General features: G+C 39.2%; 1 protein-coding gene across 1 annotated transcript in view; it reads left to right on the top strand.

The window, feature by feature from the left end:
• Positions 1-5,890: 5,890 nt before the first annotated feature.
• Positions 5,891-22,281, top strand: part of epha10 (EPH receptor A10) — a 135,634-nt gene continuing 119,243 nt past the window's right edge. Inside the window, exon 1 of the mRNA XM_084130342.1 lies at positions 5,891-6,049. Within this exon, the coding sequence (XP_083986468.1) occupies positions 5,971-6,049 (79 nt within the window). The 5' untranslated portion in view covers positions 5,891-5,970. The remainder of the gene's footprint in view (positions 6,050-22,281) is intronic.

A 22,281-nucleotide genomic window follows, 5' to 3' on the forward strand; every position in this document is an offset into this window, starting at 1 on the left:
AATGAAGTGAGTTTATGTTGAAAACAAGAACACATATCAGTCAGTGGAGTCAGAAGAATAATCTAGTTTTCCCTTTGAATTAAGATTATATTTCTGACTCCACTGACTGATATGTGTTAAGCACAAACTCAATTCATTTTCATTACTTTTTTTCATTCATTAAGACTTAATATCTGATCTAAGAATGTTTGGCTATTTTTAAAGAAAATCAAGACAGAAATACTGAGGACGTCTGCAGTGAAGGAGTTAAAATAAGAAATCTCCTGTTTAGCCAGAAGCGTGGAGCAGGTAAATTACAAACAGCAGTGTGTTTCACTGATCTCCTATCACTGACGCTGTGTGTTCAGATACAAAGCTTTCCTTGGCATCCGAATAAAACATGAACATCTCATGACAACACACACACACACACACACACACACACACCGTCCGTCTCCTTAATCCACCGTCACGATGAGAGAACAGCCTGTCTAGGGTGATATTTGAGGAGAGCACTGGTTGTAAGGCCTCTTTGGTAAAGGATATATCTGGGATTTTATCCGTATCGGACTTGCTTTAAAACAGGGAGATGTGAATTCCAGCTTGAGCATCTCCAAATGTGGCCGCCGGGATCATGCTAATATTTATGATTACTTAGCCGAGGCTCTTATCTGCAAACTGCCACACTGCACCCGGAATAATTCTGTATACCGCAATATCTCACAATCGATTTCTTCTTTACAGGAGACAAAATGACACAACATTAGGCCGTGGCTTCAGTGCTTCACGGGAAACAGACGAGGGTTTGAGGAGAGTGTGGAAAAACTGGAACGTTACATGATGATGATTGAGTGACAGGTGAAGGCCTAATTATTATTATTATTATTATGCGGGAAAGTTACATAAGCATTCACCCACATACAAACTTAAAGTTTTCTTGCCTTCACTTTTACACAAACTATATATCATTTATGCATGGTACCAATTTTTATTTTTTATTTTAAAATAAAAACATTTTAATTAATTTAACTAATATTAGCTGAATTTAAATTTAAATACAAATGTAAAATTATAGAACTATTACACTGAAATACATAGAGTATAACAAAAAAATCATAAAGAAAAACATTCTTCTGACTGAATTTCAAGTTCCAAAAGGGGCGGAGTCTCTGCATAAGAGCCAGTGGGCGGTGCCTCCACAAGGGGGGGGGGGGTCTCTGCAGAAGAGTCAGTGGTCAGTGCCTCCAAAAGGGGCGGAGTCTCTGCAGAAGAGTCGGTGGGCAGTGCCTCCAAAAGGGGCGGAGTCTCTGCAGAAGAGTCAGTGGGCGGTGCCTCCACAAGGGGGCGGAGTCTCTGCATAAGAGTCAGTGGGCAGTGCCTCCAAAAGGGGCAGAGTCTCTGCATAAGAGTCAGTGGGCGGTGCCTCCACAAGGGGGAGGTGGGGGTCTCTGCAGAAGAGTCAGTGGGCAGTGCCTCCACAAGGGGGCGGAGTCTCTGGATAAGAGTCAGTGGGCAGTGCCTCCAAAAGGGGCAGAGTCTCTGCAGAAGAGTCAGTGGTCAGTGCCTCCAAAAGGGGCGGAGTCTCTGCAGAAGAGTCAGTGGGCAGTGCCTCCAAAAGGGGCAGAGTCTCTGCAGAAGAGTCAGTGGGCGGTGCCTCCACAAGGGGGAGGTGGGGGTCTCTGCAGAAGAGTCAGTGGGCAGTGCCTCCACAAGGGGGCGGAGTCTCTGCATAAGAGTCAGTGGGCAGTGCCTCCACAAGGGGGCGGAGTCTCTGCATAAGAGTCAGTGGGCAGTGCCTCCAAAAGGGGCAGAGTCTCTGCATAAGAGTCAGTGGGCGGTGCCTCCACAAGGGGGGGGGTGGGGGTCTCTGCAGAAGAGTCAGTGGGCAGTGCCTCCACAAGGGGCGGAGTCTCTGCAGAAGAGTCAGTGGGCAGTGCCTCCAAAAGGGGCGGAGTCTCTGCAGAAGAGTTTCACTTCTGCCGAATGGTGTTGACTCACAATTCAAAATAAAAGTTCGTAAATTAAACACTTTCTCACTGAAAGATGATGTCTTACATAAAATTTAGGAACGTGTTAAATAAAGTTATAAAACATGCTATATAAATAAATATGTCTACATAAATAAATATATATTTGCACCTCTTGATGGAAATAAATGTTGTGATGTTATTTCCATCAAGAGGTGCATACATTTATGGTCCAGATCTTGTGTTGTCAATGCAAGAGTCCAGCACTGTGTAAAGTCTCCTCCAGCACATCCCAAAGACTAATGAATGAATGAATCGGGTCTCGACTCGAGGGGACGTGATTCTTCATGCTCCTCCCAACCATTCTTTCACAGTCTGAGGAATCTGCAAATTGTCATCCTGGAATATGTCCATGATTTTTTTTCCTTCATGGTTGACGATGAAACACGCTCCATCAATTAGGGTTAGAAGAACTCTTGCCACACATATAACACGCTACAAACATAATAATCACTGCAATAATGATCCAATCAGAGACTCTTAAGCATTTGCATATTTAAAACCAAACTGCGACTTATTTTTCCCTTTTTTTTTTTTTTGGCCAGGCGGTGTTTATTATAATACTGTGATGATTTATTATAATCATCTCATCGTTTAGCAATTGCATTTTTTAGTCCATGTATTTATTTCATAAAAGTACTAAATTAATTGTTTATGTTCACATAATTAAATCAATAATTTTATGATATTTCCTAGTCCACTTGTCGGCTCCTTCGGTCCTCGTCAATCGCCTTTTCTTTTCTTCCGCTTCTACACGTCCACTTTCACACACGTATAAACTGAGTCTTTCCGCTGGTGTTTCTGTCGAGTCCTGATGTGCCTCAAACACACACTGACCTTCACACGCGTCTCTGGCTCTGCTGGTAATTAACAACAGCACTCGTTAGCCAACGACTGTCAACCTCCTGTGATTCACTCAGACCAGTGTGAGATGACATGCTTATACAGGGAGAACATCAATGTGCAGATGTGTCTGTGTGAGAAAACAGGAATTAAATCATTACCCACAATTCCCTTCTCGGCCTCAGACCAGGCCCTTCTGGCTGCGTCTCGTTGAAATGTCAAAACATGGAGACTCTTTAGAACGTGTCTCATCTTTACAGCGGGATGGAGTGATTCATTCCCCCGCGTGCATTTAAAAGAGTTTGTAGAGGTTTTCCCTGGAGTGTGTGTGTGTGTGTGTGTGTGTTACAGTAGCACATCAACACCTTTAGCTCACTGACTCCTTCCTTCCTTCGTTTGTTCCTTCCTTCCTTCCTTTCTTCCTTTGTTCTTTCTTTCCTTCCTTCCTTTCTTCCTTCGGTCTTTCCTTCCTTCCTTCTTTCCTTCCTTTCTTCCTTCGTTATTTACTTCCTTCTTTATTTTCTTCCTTCCTTCCTTCGTTCTTTCTTTCTTTCTTTCTTTCTTTCTTTCTTTCTTTCTTTTCTTCCTTCCTTCCTTCGTTCTTTCCTTCCTTAATTCCTTCCTTATTTCCTTTCTTCCTTTGTTCTTTCTTTCCTTCCTTCCTTCCTTCCTTCCTTCCTTCCTTCCTTCCTTCCTTCCTTCCTTCCTTCGTTCTTTCTTTCCTTCCTTCCTTCCTTCCTTCCTTCCTTCCTTCCTTCCTTCCTTCCTTCCTTCCTTCGTTCTTTCTTTCTTTCTTTCTTTCTTTCTTTCTTTCTTTCTTTCTTTCTTTTCTTCCTTCCTTCCTTCGTTCTTTCCTTCCTTCCTTCCTTCCTTCCTTCCTTCCTTCCTTCGTTCTTTCTTTCTTTCTTTCTTTCTTTTCTTCCTTCCTTCCTTCCTTCCTTCCTTCCTTCCTTCCTTCCTTCGTTCTTTCTTTCTTTCTTTCTTTCTTTTCTTCCTTCCTTCCTTCGTTCTTTCCTTCCTTAATTCCTTCCTTATTTCCTTTCTTCCTTTGTTCTTTCCTTCCTTCCTTCCTTCCTTCCTTCCTTCCTTCCTTCCTTCCTTCCTTCCTTCGTTCTTTCTTTCTTTCTTTCTTTCTTTCTTTCTTTCTTTCTTTCTTTCTTTCTTTTCTTCCTTCCTTCCTTCCTTCGTTCTTTCCTTCCTTAATTCCTTCCTTCCTTCCTTCCTTCCTTCCTTCCTTCCACCCCTCCCCTCACTCTTTTTCTCCGTTCCTTTCTTTATCTACCCGATTAACTGTGACAATAACCACAGAACAGAAGGTCAAGTGACTGTTCTTTGGCTTCTCTGCACCCTTCATTGTTTTATTTAAGGTCCAGAGCGATAGAGTGCTTCGAGGTGGCCTAGCATGAAATTGTAATGCCGTGATAAACAATAGGCTCTGCGTTACACAGATGCAGTGTGTGGGTTTCGCATAGTTGATGCGTCATTTCACAAAGACTCACATCAACCCTGCAATCATGTGTGCATATTGATTCTGTGCCGGATGTGGATTTGGAATAAAATGCATATGAAAGAACTGTGGTTTTGTGCATTTCTGTTATTTTGTTCTTTCAAAAAATAAAAAATAAAACCGCATTATAACATCCAAACCCAACAACTTATTTCCTCCTGTTCGACGTGAACTCATTATGGCGACTTCGGGGGAAATGAGCTACAGGCGACAAGATGTTGGCGTGTCCAGCGAAGTGAGTAAGTTGAGAAAAGTTTGATTTTATGCTAATGTGCAGCGATTACCAATGGGAATGAAGACAGCAGGACTCGTGTCTTTTGGCAGAAGATGTTGTTGAGGTTCAGCAAGATGCAAGAGAAGTTAGTCTTCGCTGTGAGCAATAAGTCTCTGACTGAGGACAATGAATTATTGTGGAAAAAAGAATCGGAGAAATATTGCATGTATCGTGTGCAAGTACCACACATCTTGTGGCCCCACTATTTAATTTTTGAATTACTGACATAATTCTGTAATTCGATGAAGCTCAATTCTAAACGACTTGCCTTCAGATCTCAGGAAAGCAGCTGGACTGGAAAAGACTCCTTTACCATTTTTACACCGTAAATAATCAGCAAGAATAATCAATAAGCAACATGGATGCTATTGTATAACATGTTATTGTATAATTTCTGTGACATTACTGACATATACAGTGCTGGTCAGAATTATTTGCCCCCTTGGTAAATATGATCAAAGATGGCTGTAAAAAATAAATCTGCATTGTTAATCCTTTTGATATTTTATTTTAAAAAAATAGCAAAAATCTAACCTTTCATTGAAGTAAAAGAATTGAAAGTGAATTGAAAAGTTCAATTCTTTTACTTCAAATGAAAGGTTAGATTTTTGCTTTTTTTTTTTTTAATAAAATATCAAAAGGATTAACAATGCAGATTTATTTTTTACAGCCATCTTTGATCATATTTACCAAAGGGGCAAATAATTTTGACCAGCACTGTATAGAAGTTCAATCTGTTTGTAAAAACTGTCAGAATGAGCCAGAAATAACAAATATGGTGTGGTTTTGACCAACAATATTAGTTTGAAACGTATTTGAAAATAGTCATTATTTTGCAGTTCTCTTTGATGCGCAGAAATTACCCACTTTTAAACATTTATAAAATACTTATAATAATAAATAAACTTATAATAATAAGGGGTTATACAATCTTAAAATCATTCGAATGGGCTCTCAGTGTCAGGCCTTTGTTCTTGAGCCCTAAGAGCTGCCTTTTATTTAATACAAAATATTAGTGCCGCTTGTATTGTGAACTAAAACCATAACCAAATATCATAATTTTCAACACTGCCTCCATTCCAGGAGGAGTGACTCTGTGCGGTGGAATTTATCAGGCGTGATTTGATTGGCCCGTCGCTAATCTCTCGTCACAGCGAAATCACATTCCATTGGACATTCTCCCTGTCAGTCAGACTGTGTTTGCCCGCCCACCCGTGGCGCCGAATAAGGCAGAGTGTGTGTGTGTGCGTGTGTGTGTCAGAAGCCCGGACGGCTCGCGCTCATCATCCCGCACTGGAGTCACGCGCGCTCGGCTGAGACATGACCAGAGTCCCGCAAACATGGAGCAGTTTAAAGCCTTCATTCCTGTTCTGTGGATATTATTGCTCAACAGAAACGAGGAGTCCCGTGCTGAGGAAGGTATGTATGATCTTTATAATATGCATCATCTCTATAATATGCATCATCTTTATAACTGTTCAGATGCCAGGTGAATGTGTTCGTCCAGACGGAAAGTGTAACTCACTGCAGGTGTGTGTGTGTGTGTGTGTGTGTGTGTGTGTGTGTGTGTGTGTGTGTGTGTGTGTGTTCATATTCCTGCCATGCAAAGTAAAGTTAATAAGCAGATAAAGAAAGGACCGGTGTTTTGAATTATGAGAAATCAGATTCACAAGCTTTTGAAAGCAAGGAATCCGCTATAGGACGCTGTTGACGACAGGCTGCAACAATGTGTCGTTTAAGGGGAAACGTTACATGTTCATTGGCGAAATAATAAAGGGTTGAAAATGATTGAACATGGTTACATTTATTCTCGCAGGATGCTTCTAAAACACTCAATTATGATTGTTTTGTATTAAAACAAAAATGTCAATATAAACACTTTTTAATATTATAATATGGAGATTAAAATGACAAGATGGATAATCTTTTTTTGATAATCTTACTTTTTTTGTGTAATTTTAAACTGTTTTTCTTTCTATGTATTGCCATTTTATGTTTTCATCTTTCTTTAAAATGACAAGATGGAGAAAAAAGACATTTTTTGATAATCTAATTGTTTTGTTTGTCATTTTAAGTTTTTCTTTATCTGTATTGTCATTTTATGTTTAATTTTTCTTTGTCATGTCATTTTAATCTTCTTACTGTAATACTAGAAAAGCAGGGTTGTGTTCTGGATTGAGAGTGTCTGTTCTCCTGACTGACTGTGGGATTGTGGGATTGTTGGACCGGCTGAAAAGCTTCATCAGTTTTGATGCATTAGCTCAGGTGAGGTCAACTGAGCGTCCTAATGAGTGGCGTGAGAGGAGAGAACGGATAATAGTGGCGTCCCTTCAGGCTCAAGCCCAGCTGAACACACACACACACACACACACACACACACACACACACACACACACACACACACACACACTGAACTCTGCCAGCCCTGTCCTCTGCTGGAATGCTGGTCGACTGGATTACAATCGTTGCCTTAATGAATGTTTTGACAGCGATTAATTGCAGTGAAAGCGATGTGTTCTGAAAGGCCTTGAATATGAAGGGTTTTATGATTGAGCTGAACATGTTCTCACTGTACGAGAAGCTCTTTGTCCACGATTACGTCCCAGTCCTGCTGCGCCGCTTCTCTTTGTGTTCAGCATCTCTCTCTTCTCTCTCTTCTCTCTTCTCTCTCTTCTCTCTTCTCTCTCTTCTCTCTTCTCTCTCTTCTCTCTCTTCTCTCTCTTCTCTCTCTTCTCTCTGTATTCTGTCTTTGGCAGGAGGGATTCAGATCGGATGAAGCTCTTTGTTGTTCAGACTTCACCTAAAAAATTTAATTCGCTCTCATGTCGTTTCCAAACTCACATGCTATATATAATATACATATAAATATACATATACATATGCATGCATGATATAATTGAATTGTTCAAATGTTTGGGGTCAGTCAATATGATTTGTTTTTCTTTTATTCAGCAAGAATGCATTAAATGGATCTATATTGATCGTGACAAAAGAATTCTATTTCAAATAAATGCTGCTCTTTATTTTCTATTCATAAAAAAAATCCTGCAAAAGGAGTTTGACGGTTTCCACTGAAATCTGAAGCAGAACAACTGTTTTCAACACTGATAATAATCATAAATGTTTCTTGATCATCAGATCATCATATTAGAGTGATTTCTGAAGGATCATGTGACACTGAAGACTGGAGTAATGATGCTGAAAATTCAGCTTTGATCACAGGAATAAATTACACTTTACTGTATATTCACATAGAAAACAGCTGATTTACATTACAATAATATTTCACTGTTTTTACAGTAGATTTGATCAAATAAATGCAGCTTTGATGAGCAGAAGAGACTCTTTCAGAAACATAAAATAATGGTATTGACCCCAAGCTATGGTAGTGTGTTGAACGGCAACCGCTCTCTCCATCCGTTTCTCTCCTCACACACGTTTGGATCCCGTCACTCTCGACTCCTCATCCTAACACACCTTGGCATCTCATTGTGAGCTTCTTTACTGCGGCTGAATGTGTTTCTGTGGCTTGAGCCGCTGCATCAGTCGTGTGGGTCGCACTGTTCCTGTGCCTGAACTCAGCCCATATGAGGACACTCACGAGAGCTCTATACGCCTGTCATCTCTGTGCTGGCTTCCATCAACTCTCCGCCAGCTCGCCCGGCACGCATCCGAGCTTCCCAACCTGTGGAAACTCTGACTCTGAAGGTGTAAAGCCATCAGTATGTTTATCGATTCAAACAAAGACCAGTTTGTGGAAATTCATACCTCTGCACTTAATAAAAGCATGTTTAATATAGTCTCAGCTAGGGGTGTAACAATATATCGTGTCACAATATATCGCAATACTCAAATGCAACAATATGTGTTGTGGATGGTTCACCCAAAATAAAAATTACTGTGTGAGAAAAAAATCTAAAAATTAGTGTCAGTACTACATATAATGTTGAATATAGTGTATAACAATGCAATGGGGCAATATTTGTGTCCTGATCATGCTAAATGTCTTGTTGCCAGTAAAAGTGGCCTACATTATTTTAAATACATCTAGTCAGTGACTGAGATCAAGCATATTCGTCTAAAATAATTCAGTGTTTTCAGCTTCAGAATCATGAATATGTTTATTCTGGCGTCTCTATTGTCCTGTGCTTTGGGTTTCCAGCGCCAAGCCTATTTACACACACAATGTAAAACCAAATTTAGCTTTTTTATTAACAGGTCATTTTGTGTTGACCTTTTACCATATGTCTTTGAGTATGGCAATAATATCGTCTCGTGAGTTCAGTGTCGTGATATGCATCGTGACAGCCCTAGTCTGAGCTAGTGATGACGGGTTTGAGCGTCGGGATCTGTGCTGGCCGTGTCTTCACTCGCTGAAGCTGAGCGGGGAAGGTTAGAGAGATTTGTGAGGTTGGCAGGCGTAACGGGGACATTTAGTGGGCCGTTGTGAAGTGTGGACTCACAGTGAGCAAGAAAGAAAGTGAAACGGTGAGGGATGGAGACAGGAGACGGCTGTGTCCGAAAGCAGAAACACTGACTCTGTAGGCGTTATATGGAGGTGGGAAGACGCGAGGCATTCCCGAATGTTTGCGTAATAAAGCTTGCTGCGTTCGAGCTGAAACGTAACCTCATAAGTGATTGATGTGGAGCGCACTATATAGGGAACGACTCGTGCATCATGGGAGACGCAGCTGAAGTTGATTTCAGTGCAGCCGACGAGAGACGAGTGTTGCAATATTTCACTCTCAGAAAAAAAGGTACAAAAGCTGTCACTATGGCGGCACCTTTTCAAAAGGTACACTTTTGTACCTGAAGAGTGCATATTAGTCCCTCAAAGGTACATATTGGTACCAAAAGTGTACATATTAGTACCTAAATGGTACATTTTAGAACCTTTTTGAAGGGTACTGTCCCAGTGACAGCTTTTGTACCTTTTTTTCTGAGAGTGTTGTTAATTGGCATAAAAAACACTAGTCTGTTTTAAAATATTTTAAGCTTTTGCTCATAATGTGGGTTATTTTCTCTGAGCTTGTCGTAATGATTCTGGGTTCACATTCTTATCGAAGGGTACATTAAATTTGGCCAAAATAAAGTTTTTTCAATGCGCAAGTAAGCCGTCTTCTGTGAATGTGCGGGACTTACGATACAAGTAAACAACATGACGAATAACAAAGTGCTCATTTTATTTTGCACTACAAACCAGTGTTTATGATTACGATAATAAATTAAAATAAGTAACAGCTTGCAATATCAAGCTGTATAACAGACATGGTTTCAAGTATCTATACATCAACACAAGAACATGAAGGAATATCAGACAACTTAAGCCGGATATTTTAATCAAATCTGCAAATTAGTTTGAAGCTCTGAATTAGCCAGAGATCAGTTATCATGATAAAAGATCTGGCGTCTGTCAAATCATCTCGGGTGTATGAAGAGCAGACACAGTTATTTTGACCAGGATTGCAGTAAGACAGTGATATTAAATACACCTTATTAATGATGTGAACTATATACAGGCGAGCAGATAAAGCAAGAGTTTAAACGCCAATGGAAAACCTTTAAAAGGAAAACGCGTAACCATTTTGCACATTGCGTTCATATTCTTGGCTCATCTGCTCGTCTGTATATATGCATCATCAATAATGTTTTAGGACATTTTCACTTTGTGTTTTAGAAAGTCGTGCTATTTTTAGTGATTATAATACTGCTGTATATGGATCACAAGTGCCTAACACTAGCATTTTGTTCACATTTTTTTCTGCTTTTGAGAGGTGATCTGAATATTTGTGTTTTGAAAGAGATGGAGAACTGACAGGCCGGTGCTGCAGTTCTGCAGATGTTTGGCCCTCCAGGACTCAAAACTGGATGAATAGTCATGATTATCCGTAATATCCGGTGTGGATGTCACTGGAGAATCTTTACATTCAGCATTACTTGAACTCTGGTATTGTGCTTGATATGTTTCATTACATGTTGACGAGTCCCGTATGGAGTGTATCGGTGCGGATCGATGCAGTGTTGTTCTGGGATTCATCTTTATCCCGGTGAGGACAGGTTTCTGCTGGATCTGCAGGAATATCCCTGGAGACAGAGGCGTTTCTGAGGCTGTTTTATGAAAACGGTGGATGTTTTATTACTAGGAGAATATGAGTGTTTCTGGAATGCAATGCAGCTTCATAAAGCCGAAAAATAAAACATGCTTTTTTAGGCTGTCAGTGTTGTGTGAACAACCAGATCGTCCTTCCAACTGCATTGGAAAACGCAAACTTTTGAAAACTGGTTTCAAATTGCAAGTTTTTGAACACGGTCTCCGTGTAAACGACAAAAACGCGAATCTCTGAAGACGATTACATGTTCAGTCTATAGTGTTTCATCGCCATCTACTGGCCTGGCAGCAGAATGCAGCGTTTTTAATAGTTTACGCAGATCCGTGTGAATGGGGATCATTTTAACAATGGTGTCATCTGTGCGGAAAACTCAAAGGAAAAACTTCTCTGTTTAAAGCATATCGTTGTCGTGTAAACGTACCCTTTGAAACCCGTTTAAAATATGTGGGTTTTCAGGCACCCAAAATGCCATTGTTGTGTAAACGAACGGCCAAAGCGCATAAAGTTTTATGCTTTTAGTCGAAAACGGTGTCGTGTAAACAGCCTCTTAATACGGGCTCTTTAAAGCACTCTAGACGAGCATTTCCTTTGTGAACATGGACTGTTTGTTCTCACGTTTTCTTAATGTGGTTCAGTAGCTTGATTTGTAATCTGGATATTAGGGATGATGAAGAGGAAAGGTTGGCTCACACATGCAGATGTGGCCTTATGTAAGACTCCAGACCTACGGCTCTTTTAAAGGTTTAATGAATACGACAAACGAGCATTTGGGAATAAATGTTGCCTTTCTCTGTCTGTGCAACTATTTGTGAGCTTCTTCATTTTCTGATGTAGAGATTTTAAAGCAGGACACACTTTTTTCACATGGTCAACAAACTTTTCCCAGAGTTAACTAGGGATGTTTTTATTGATTTAGGGACATCATTTGTCCCGCCAGATCTGATCTAACGAAAGCTGAATGCTGACGTGAAGAGTTTGCATATGTTTTTCTGTTAAACTCATTTAGTGTGGCATTCAAAGTATTGATTGAATAACTCTTTGACAGTAAAAATTATGAAAATGAAACAGGTAGATTTTTATTTTTATTTTTTGGTTTCATTTAAATTAGGATACCACAGAATGCATAAAAAATCCCACATGTATAAAAATATAATTCAAAATCTAAAACACAAAATTAACACTAATAAAACAAGAATAAAGTTTTCTAATGTTTATAAATGAGTTTATAGTTATGTTTTTTGGAGAAATATGTATTTCGTCACACCATATGACAGTTTCAGTTGTTAAAATTAAAAATAATAATGAATTATGAAATAATGTTGGTGCAATGCAAAAGTGTTCACCCCTGTTAAAGTTAAGGCCAGTTTTAGCCTCCGGTTAATGATTTACATTTACATTTACAATGATTTACATTAACCCCTGAATTGCAGTACCAAAGTAATACATGATATACACATATACATATAGTAATAAAATATTGAAACAATATTTGTTTAGCACAATGAGTTGTTTAGCAATGGACAGATCATAAAGTGCCTCAGTGCTTACCTCATTGAATATTCATGAGCTGTGTACACTTGCAAAAAACATCTCATGCTGTGTTTAGTTTTGAGCATCTAAAGAAATTCAGAAAACTAAAAGGGATGTCAAACCAGTGAACTGGAGTGATGAAGAGATGGTATGATTTAGAAGATTTAAGATATTTGGATATTCCCACAAACTTTAGCATGCTGTAAGTTGTCCAATCAATGCTTTATCCTCATGAATATTCAAATGAGGCAACCCATGATTACCAGAACCTAGGTAATTTCAAGTTTGTCACAGTACATCAGTGTTTCACTGTTGCTTATGTGGTTGTTTTATTGGAGGTAATGCATTTCTGATGTCAAGAAAATCTTTGTCGATACATCAGTGGTGGATTCGGTCCCAAAGCTCATAACAAAAGCCACGGGCCACATCTACTTAAAGTCCCCCTGTAGTCAATCATTTTATCCCTTAACTCATCTTTGATCACCAAAATGATATATTTAAAAAAAAAATCCTGTGAAATAAATGTCTTCATGCCTCAAAATAGCTTGAATGTAACTCGACACCCTTGCCTCATTTAGTATGTGCGGTTCTATGAATATGCAAATGAGCCCCGCCTCCACTCACTCACTCAGCTCAGAGGTCCACTGGTTGACGATCACACGTTGATCTGATTGGTTACAAGGTAGTTTGTGACGTCAGAAACACCAGCGATTTCAAAGCGTGTTTTTGAGACTGTCTTTGGTTCACTGCAGTTTTAAGGAGGAAATACTCAGCAATGGAGTCGACTTATGAATTTCGACTGTCTTAAAGCACATTAAAAACTCCACATAGACATATAAACAAGCTGTATTTTCACCACAGGGGGACTTTAAACTTTAATGTTTCGTTCAACATCCTCACAGCACTGTCTCTTGACTTCAAGGGTTTTATATTTGAACCAGCTGATATGTAGAGTGGATTGTAAGAACCATTGAGGGATTTTTTTCCCCAGTTCTGATATATCTCCCAGTGTGACACGCACTCGGCGACAGCGTCGTTTGGCCCCTTCGGTCCCTCAGATCCCCGTGAAGGTGATGTGCAAAACCCCATTAATCTTTTGAAGAGGCATTTGACCTTTGAAACTCATTAAGCGCCGCACCCGCACAGATGCCGGATATGAGCCGGATATGAGCCGTGTCCTTCTCCCTCTTTATCAGCGCGAGACGGGAACATGTTCTCTCTGCTTTCCTCACCGGTGGAGGCTTTGGCCAGTGACCTGGAAAATCACCCGACCTTTTAATGCGTGGTTTCCCGCTGATGAATAAATTCATAAATTGTATGCTCTGGCATGAAGGCTTTACTGAGCCTCCCCAGAGCCGTGGGTTTAGGAAAACATTCGTTCTGGGATTGCTCTCGCTCCCGGTGCTGGGAAAACCGTCTGTGTCGAGTTAAAGTTAGAGTTAAAGGAGTTAAAGGAGTCGGGATGATGGGTCAGTTGGAGACGTGGCGTAGTGGTTTAGAGTTGTGCTGCTCATTTGAGAGACTTGATGAAGGATCTGCAAAAATAAGTTTTTAGTTTAAAACAAACAAGCAACTAACACGTGAAGCAAAATCCTATTGGTGTTATTTAGTGTTATTTTAGTATTATTCATATAATTGCATTTCTTTTTTATATTTTCTTTTTTTATTTTAAGTTATGTGCTAGTGTTAGTTTTTGCTTTTAATATATTTTTAGCTTTTATTATTTTTTTAGTTTTTAATTAGTTTTATTATTTTTTCAGCTTTATTTCAATTAAAAAACTGTTTTCAATAGTTAACACTAACAACCCTGCTTATCAACTAGTTTAATGGACGAATAGTTGTTGACCTCGTTGACCAGTATACCATCTCATCTCTGATGTGTAAAGTCATGTTTTGTTTTGATTTGTTGTTTGTAATCGAGTGAAGTCACCTTTATTTTTAAAGCACCAGATTCAATAGAAATTGTCAAAGCAGCTTCACCGTAATAAACAGGAGAAGTAACATAACTTCATTAAATGTCTGATCTTGTTTTCTCTCCATCATTTCCTGCCATCTTACAGTAAAAAGGCCAACATAAAAATAATGTAAGTAATGTAGAGTATTTCAGAGCTCGAGTGTAAATGCACGCCGTATGTCGCTGTTTGTGTCCTGAAATCCCACAAGCAAATGAGCCGGAGCTGTGGCTGAATCTGTACGGCTGAATCACAATCAGTGTGTGTTTGTGTGTGTGTTTGTGTGTGTGTGTGTGTGTGTGTGTTTGCTCTGACTGCAATCAAAACAACCGAGTGTGGTCTGCTTTCACAGTTCAAGAGTGTGTGTGGGTGTGTGAGCTTTGCACTAAACTGTTAACCTCAGATTTAAGACTTTGAGCATATATTGTTCAGCTTGAAAGAGAGAATTTGCCTGATTCTTTTTATGGCGGAGCGTTTCTGTAATATCACAACTGGTGCTTCATCTGGAGACGTATAAATCCTGGCACGCTTGGAATGGATACGCTATCGAGATAACAGCTTGATTTATCGGCTTTTTACTCTTGTTAAGATGCGCAGACGTGCGCTGTGATTGCTTTTTCAATGTTTCGAAGACTTCAGGTTCTCTCAGTGTTTATTACTGGACTGTGGAGGTTTGGGTGTCGAGCTACAACAACTAATCGATTGATTTGATCATGAAAATGGCTGACAATGAATGTCATTATAAATTATTTTTCTGTGCTCTTTTATTGTAATGTTTTATACTTGGAAAAATGTACATGCCAGGCATTTATTTTGTTGTTAACCTGCTTTTTCTGAAACATAGCTTTGTCGTGGGCATCATTACTCCAGTCTTCAGTGTCACATGATCCTTCAGAAATCACTCTAATATGATGATCTGATGCTTGACAAACATTTATGATTATTATCAGTGTTGAAAACAGTTGTGCTGCTTCAGATTGCGTTTTCAGGATTCTTTGAAGAATAGAAAGTTCAAAAGAACTGCACTTATAACGGTGTAAAAGTCCTTACTGTCAATATTGATCAATTTATTGCATCTTTCCTGAATGAAAGGATTCCAAAAAGAGAAAGAAAACTTGACCCCAAACGTTTGAATGGGAAAGTGATAAAGTCTGATAAAGTGGCTTGTTGTCTGATTAATCAAACACATTTTTCACACAGGTTATCAGAATAGTCGCAGCGAATAGCGTTTCTTGAATGATGAAGCTTGATTTAGCAGAATGTCAAAGCTGCAGTTTTTCAAGGAGAGGACGAATATCCCTGGTCTTCATTTACTCACGTTATGTAGAAAAATAATACGAGTTTGGAAAAACAAGAGTGAGTAAAAGATGAAAATTTTTGTTCTTGGGTGAAAGATCGCATTGTGTGTGTGCGAGTGTGTGTGAGTGTGTGTGTGTGTGTGTGTGTGTGATGATGTAATGTGGTCAGATGGTCAGTTGGTCTCCAGATGGAGGCTCACCGGAAGTGCCAGTTCTTCTCTATCCTCTCTTGAGTCTGTGTACGTACACACACACACACACACACACACACACACACACACACACACACACACACACACACACACACACACACACTCTCAAGTTAATGGCTGCGTGTGTGTATGTGTTTGACAGTGTCACCCTTTATTTCTCCTTGTCTCTGAGGTAATTGTAGATTACTTTAGCACTCCTTGAAGGGCAGATCAAGGACAATTTAGCAGACAGAGTCTAAATGAGAAGAAATAGGATTCACCTGGCAGTGTGTGTGTGTGTGTGTTTCTGACCCAGCGTGCTGCTCATCCAGTGTGTTGTGTGGACATCGGTCAATACAGCCACTGATGTCCATTCATTTCCACAGAACTCTTTCAGTCTCTCTCTCTTTCAGTCTCTCTCTCTCTCTCTCTCTCTCTCTCTCTCTCTCTCTCTCTCTCTCTCTCTGTCTGTCTCTTTCTCTGACCGTCTCTAACTACTGAAACACAACAGTACAGGTGAGTCTTCTGAAGCCTTACGAAAACTTAATAGACTGAACTGAAACTTATGCTGAAAGTCTCCTCAGATCTCATTCAATTCAATTATCTTGTGGCACATATGTCACATCGACTGCTGCACCTGTAGTATATACTTATAAATCCTGATGTTTTCTTGATGTTTTCTTACGTAAGCAACTTTTGTTATAAAATACATACCTACTAGCCTTTGAACGGTAGTGTGTATTACTCCTCGAGTAGCAAAGGTGCAAATCAATGTAACGAATGCCGACCTTAAGGCAGAACATGTAAAAGCACAGTGAATTCTTTAGTAGAAAGATGTTGGGAATTTTTGATTACTTTGTATTAGGGAATATTTGTAATGGTGCAATAGAGAATTATTCGAGTAGGTGTGTTTTACGCTGGTCAGAATGTAGCGTCTCAGTTTGTATGTCAGTTTGTATGCATAACCATGTTATGCCCTTGATGTAGTTTTCAGGCTCTACTAGAACAGGTTTTCCTGCTTGAATGTTGATTATTCTCCTCATATACTCCATTGTTGCGGCTCCTCTCTTCCCAGTCTGTCAGTAACGCTCTGTTTACTTCCTGTCTCTATGAAGCCCCTCCTTCTGAAAAGCACACTGTGCTCTGATTGGTCGGCTGGAGCAGTGTGTTGTGATTGGTCGAGCACTTCGAGTGTGTTTGGGAAATGTCCCGCCCATTACCATAACCGCCAGTTTAACACACTACTAACTAACTCAACCAGGCCCCGCCCCTTTATTCTGCGTATTAATTATTATAATGAGGAATATTGTGACGTGTTCGTTCTGGAAGAAACTCAAGACTACAATGGAAGCGTTTCAGGAGTTCAGAAACACTGACACTGATATAGAGAAGAGCTGGAGATTATTCATCCTCAAACAGCAACATTACACACTAGAGAAAGATGAAGTGAATAATGCCTCGTATTTTGCAGCTTGAAAATCACAACTTATTTTTCCCCCAACTTTGCATCCTAGAAACTAACTAGCAACACACTCTTAACCACCCAGATCACCCAATAGCAGCTGCTCAGCAATGTGTCGTAAACCACTGCCAACATCTTAGCAAATGCATAGAAATTATTTTTAACAACACACTAGCGGCGTCTTTTGCTCAGACACGATTTTTTCTTCAGAAATTCTAGTGTCGTTATGTAACTTCACTTAGCGATGTGCTTACAGTATGTGCATGTGCCTTTAGCTTCATTGACACAGTCTTCTGATCGTACATGCAGCTTCGCTCTGTTAGCCGGTCGAGAGAGTGCAGATGTGATGAAAAATTCAGAGCTGTTCTGTGGGCTGTGCAAGCTTGAGGATCCTGTTAAATAGTGCAGCGGTTTAAAGCCGGAGAGCTGCAAGATTAATCGTTAAAAGATGCTGGTCTCGATTCAAACACCCATGCAATCTTATTCCTAAATAACAACGATTTGGCTCTGTCTATTAAACATTTTTCAAGGACGATCACAGCGACTCAGATCTGTGTTCAGAGAGATCAGATGTCATGAAACAGCTTCACAAACAGTCTTTTCAATCACATAGTATCATTATTTCTGTCTCACAATCATTCAAATGATCACAGAAGTACTGGGTTAAAAGTTTATATTTCAGAAATAAACACTGATATCTACAGTAGCGATCAAAATAGAATAAATCAACTTTTGAAAGTAAGGATGCTTCAAATAAAGATTGTATCAATTACATCGTTACACCAGTAGGTGGCGACAAGGGACTGTTAACAAATGTATTTGTCATTGAATCATTAATTCAAGAGATTCATTCAAAAATACTGATTCTTCATCCAGTAAAGAAACAAGTGAAGTCTTTATGACTGAGTCATTGAATCATTCACTCAACCTGATTAATAATGAATAAAATAAATAACAAAGAAAATTAATATTTGTTGAATAGACTGCAGCAATTAACATTTTCCCTAAGGCTAGCATATATTTTCAATGGGAGCGTCACATATTTAAAAACGGTGACTTTCACACTGAGAGCTTGCTGTTGTTTTTCCAGACACAAAGAGCTGAAAAATGTTCAACTTTGTGTAAAACGCAGCGCTCATCACTGTCACTTTATACATCCAATCACAGTGGAGGAGGGGCGGGACAAACACAACACCGACCAATCGCCACATTCTGCTTGTGCGACGGCAACAGCCGACAACTAGCACAACAACGGAACTAAATCATTTAAAACAAGAGCCAAAGCAAACACTTTACATTGTATCGGCATTTTCATATTCAGAAACAACAACTACCTTTGAAATCAGAGGCTAGTAACAGTTCTGCTGATATTCTGTGACTAAAGCGTCTCAAGTTTAAAAAGATGGACTGTCCCATTTCTTCATGGTGATTTCTGAATCTGACATGAACGTGTGAAGACTCTGCTTAGTGCCACGTCACTTTTTGACATTCCAAACTTGTCCGAGCTGTCGTGTTCAAACGTTTCCATCTGCGGGCCGGCTGCTCGAAAACTAGCAGCGCTGCATTTGCATTTTAATTTGCATTCAATCACGGCTGTGCGAGTGTGTGTTTATGTGTGTGTTTGCATTTATGGGGTCTTCTGAAAATTGCCTGGTGTTTTTCTGTTTTCCTCCTTTTTATTATAGAAGCTCTATGAACCTTAAATTTTAATCTGTCCATTCAGGGTGAATGTAGATGAGACCCTACTATCTTTTTTTTATAAACTCACAGTCTGTGTCTTTCTTTCTCTTTCCATACACAGATTTCATTAGCGATGAGATCTTGGACAGCAGTTCAGCAGAAGTTATTATTTTATTTCTAACACCCACTCACACTAACAGATTTAACATGTTTTCCTTGATTACTAACGCACAAAATATGATTCTGTTGGCCTTAAATCTAAAACCATTACTATAGTACTCAAAACATGAAGCACAAATTTAGATGGTTCAATAGTTTATCATTATTTATATACTTGCATAGCATTTAGTAATAATTTGAATTGGCAATTATTTATTTTTATTTTTAGTAATCTAGTAAACAAAACCAAACCACAATCAGATGTTATAAATTATTTGAGCTTTTTCTGATTTTTTTAAATGAAAAAATAAAACTCTTACTCCTCACCAACCAGGCGGTCTGTAATAATCGGGACTAGGTGAGACATTAATCTCTTTAATATTCTGAAAGAAAGGACCTCACAATTTCCAGAACTTATTTGAACACTTCTTGAGGGAAAGTCTTATCTTTTCTAACTAAAATACACATTTTTCTACTTCATTTACTCACTACATCATTTTGTGTCATACAGATAAGAGTAATACATCATTCCAAACTGTAAAGGACTACTTTTATTTGTGTACACTCACAATAACAACAAAATCGTGCTTTCATAAAATAAAGACCAAGGTTTCTTCCGTCTCAGTCTGCGTGACCTGCAGCCCTCACATTAATGAACCGAAACTCAGCGATTATCCTCACAGACATGAGAAACATACCTATAGAAAGCTTGAAATGTACTTTTAAACGAACCAATTCGAACAGAAAACAAATACTCTCTGCTTATTTAATGCGTATGAAAGGTGAATTTCTCTCTATAGACGTGTTCACTACTGCGAGATCACTTCTGCAGCCGACACTGACTCAATTTTTATCCAACACATTCATAATCATTATTTTGCCAGTGCTTTGCGGCAAGCTTTATGAGCGTGGAATAGGCATATATTCAGCCCCCCGCATATTTAAGTAATTCAATTAATATAAATGTCGAGAGTAGTCGACTAATGGCATAAATGAATGACTACTTGTCGATTAGAAATATCTTTAGTTGGGGGCAGAAAAACACTAGTTTATTAAATAATTCAGATGTCTCCTTGCTATTTTTTTCCCAACACATTCATAATCATTACTTTTGCCAGTGCTTTGCGGCAAGCTTTATGAGCGTGGAATAGGCATATATTCAGCCCCCCGCATATTTAAGTAATTCAATTAATATAAATGTCGAGAGTAGTCGACTAATGGCATAAATGAATGACTACTTGTCGATTAGAAATATCTTTAGTTGGGGGCAGAAAAACACTAGTTTATTAAATAATTCAGATGTCTCCTTGCTATTTTTTTCCCAACACATTCATAATCATTATTTTGCCAGTGCTTTGCGGCAAGCTTTATGAGCGTGGAATAGGCATATATTCAGCCCCCCGCATATTTAAGTAATTCAATTAATATAAATGTCGAGAGTAGTCGACTAATGGCATAAATGAATGACTACTTGTCGATTAGAAATATCTTTAGTTGGGGGCAGAAAAACACTAGTTTATTAAATAATTCAGATGTCTCCTTGCTATTTTTTTCCCAACACATTCATAATCATTACTTTTGCCAGTGCTTTGCGGCAAGCTTTATGAGCGTGGAATAGGCATATATTCAGCCCCCCGCATATTTAAGTAATTCAATTAATATAAATGTCGAGAGTAGTCGACTAATGGCATAAATGAATGACTACTTGTCGATTAGAAATATCTTTAGTTGGGGGCAGAAAAACACTAGTTTATTAAATAATTCAGATGTCTCCTTGCTATTTTTTTCCCAACACATTCATAATCATTATTTTGCCAGTGCTTTGCGGCAAGCTTTATGAGCGTGGAATAGGCATATATTCAGCCCCCCGCATATTTAAGTAATTCAATTAATATAAATGTCGAGAGTAGTCGACTAATGGCATAAATGAATGACTACTTGTCGATTAGAAATATCTTTAGTTGGGGGCAGAAAAACACTAGTTTATTAAATAATTCAGATGTCTCCTTGCTATTTTTTTCCCAACACATTCATAATCATTACTTTTGCCAGTGCTTTGCGGCAAGCTTTGAGTGCACTTGAGCACGGAATAGGCATATATATTTAGATATTTAGCCCCCCGCATATTTAAGTAATTAAATTTAATATAAATGTCGACATTAGTCAACTAAGGGCTTGAACAAACGACTAGAGAAATCTTTAGTTGGGGTTAGCGCTAATATTCCCTCTTTCAACTCTGTAGTATCACACGTCCTCTGTGTAATCCTGACTGTCTTCTCTTTATTCAGCTCTTAAGGCTGTAGTCGTAGTCGTGGGGAGACCATTGGGCTTCAGACTCGCGGGATGATTGGCAGAGGAAAAATGGAGAGAGAGACCCTCTCCCTGAGCCGTGATTAAAGTCCCTGAGATCTGTCCATTAGTGCACGGCTTCTTCAGAAGATGTGTGGGCTGCTGGATATTGGGGTGCCACAGGAACCAGGGTTAAGACCTTTTCCTTTTCACTTTATGTGATGCCTGTCACATTTTTCATTTCAGCCTCCTAAATGGTTTCGCCTTCCTCTTTCCCTCCAACCTGAGATTTAAATGTGAGCAATCTTTCCGTTCCTCCACACTAAATAAGAAGGTTGAAATGACCCTCTCCGTGGCTAAATTACTCATCAAAAGCACAACCTTTTAACAGCGTTGAGTGTTGAATGGGTATCTTAGATCATATTTCCCATGCCATCGTTGATTAACGTTTTCTTTGAGGTAAACAATTTTGGCAGATAATTTCCTCACCACTAGAAAATGCGTTCGTTGGGAAACCATTTATGGGGCATTACTGGTGAAAAGCTCCTTCATTATGTCTAGTGAAGAACTGCAATGTTCTGGACACTTTCTGCTTCCCTCGTGTGCCTCATGTGGTTTTGATTGGAAGCACTCGCTTCAATGAGCTTGAAATTGATGCGAGGTCTTCCAGCGATGACCTTTTCTTTGCCAAAAGCGAGAGTCAATACAACACATCTGGGGAAGTCAATGAACTTTGACCTGGTTGAGGCTAAAAAATCAAACGAGCATTTTGATGTCAAGCTTTAGTTAAATGATTAGCATGGAGATTTATCAACACTAACATGATGAGTTTCACAAAGGCTAAAATCACATACTCAGAGTAGGTTCTGACTTTGAATAAATAGCCTACTTTGCGTTTTGCGTATGTTCTATACAGTATGAATGTGTGTAGTATGGATGCAAATCGTCATGCTGTCATTATCATGTGACCTTTCAGCGGC

The sequence above is a fragment of the Abramis brama genome (assembly GCF_963993115.1).
Source record: "Abramis brama genome assembly, chromosome: 12".
NCBI classification, from domain to species: Eukaryota; Metazoa; Chordata; class Actinopteri; order Cypriniformes; family Leuciscidae; genus Abramis; species Abramis brama.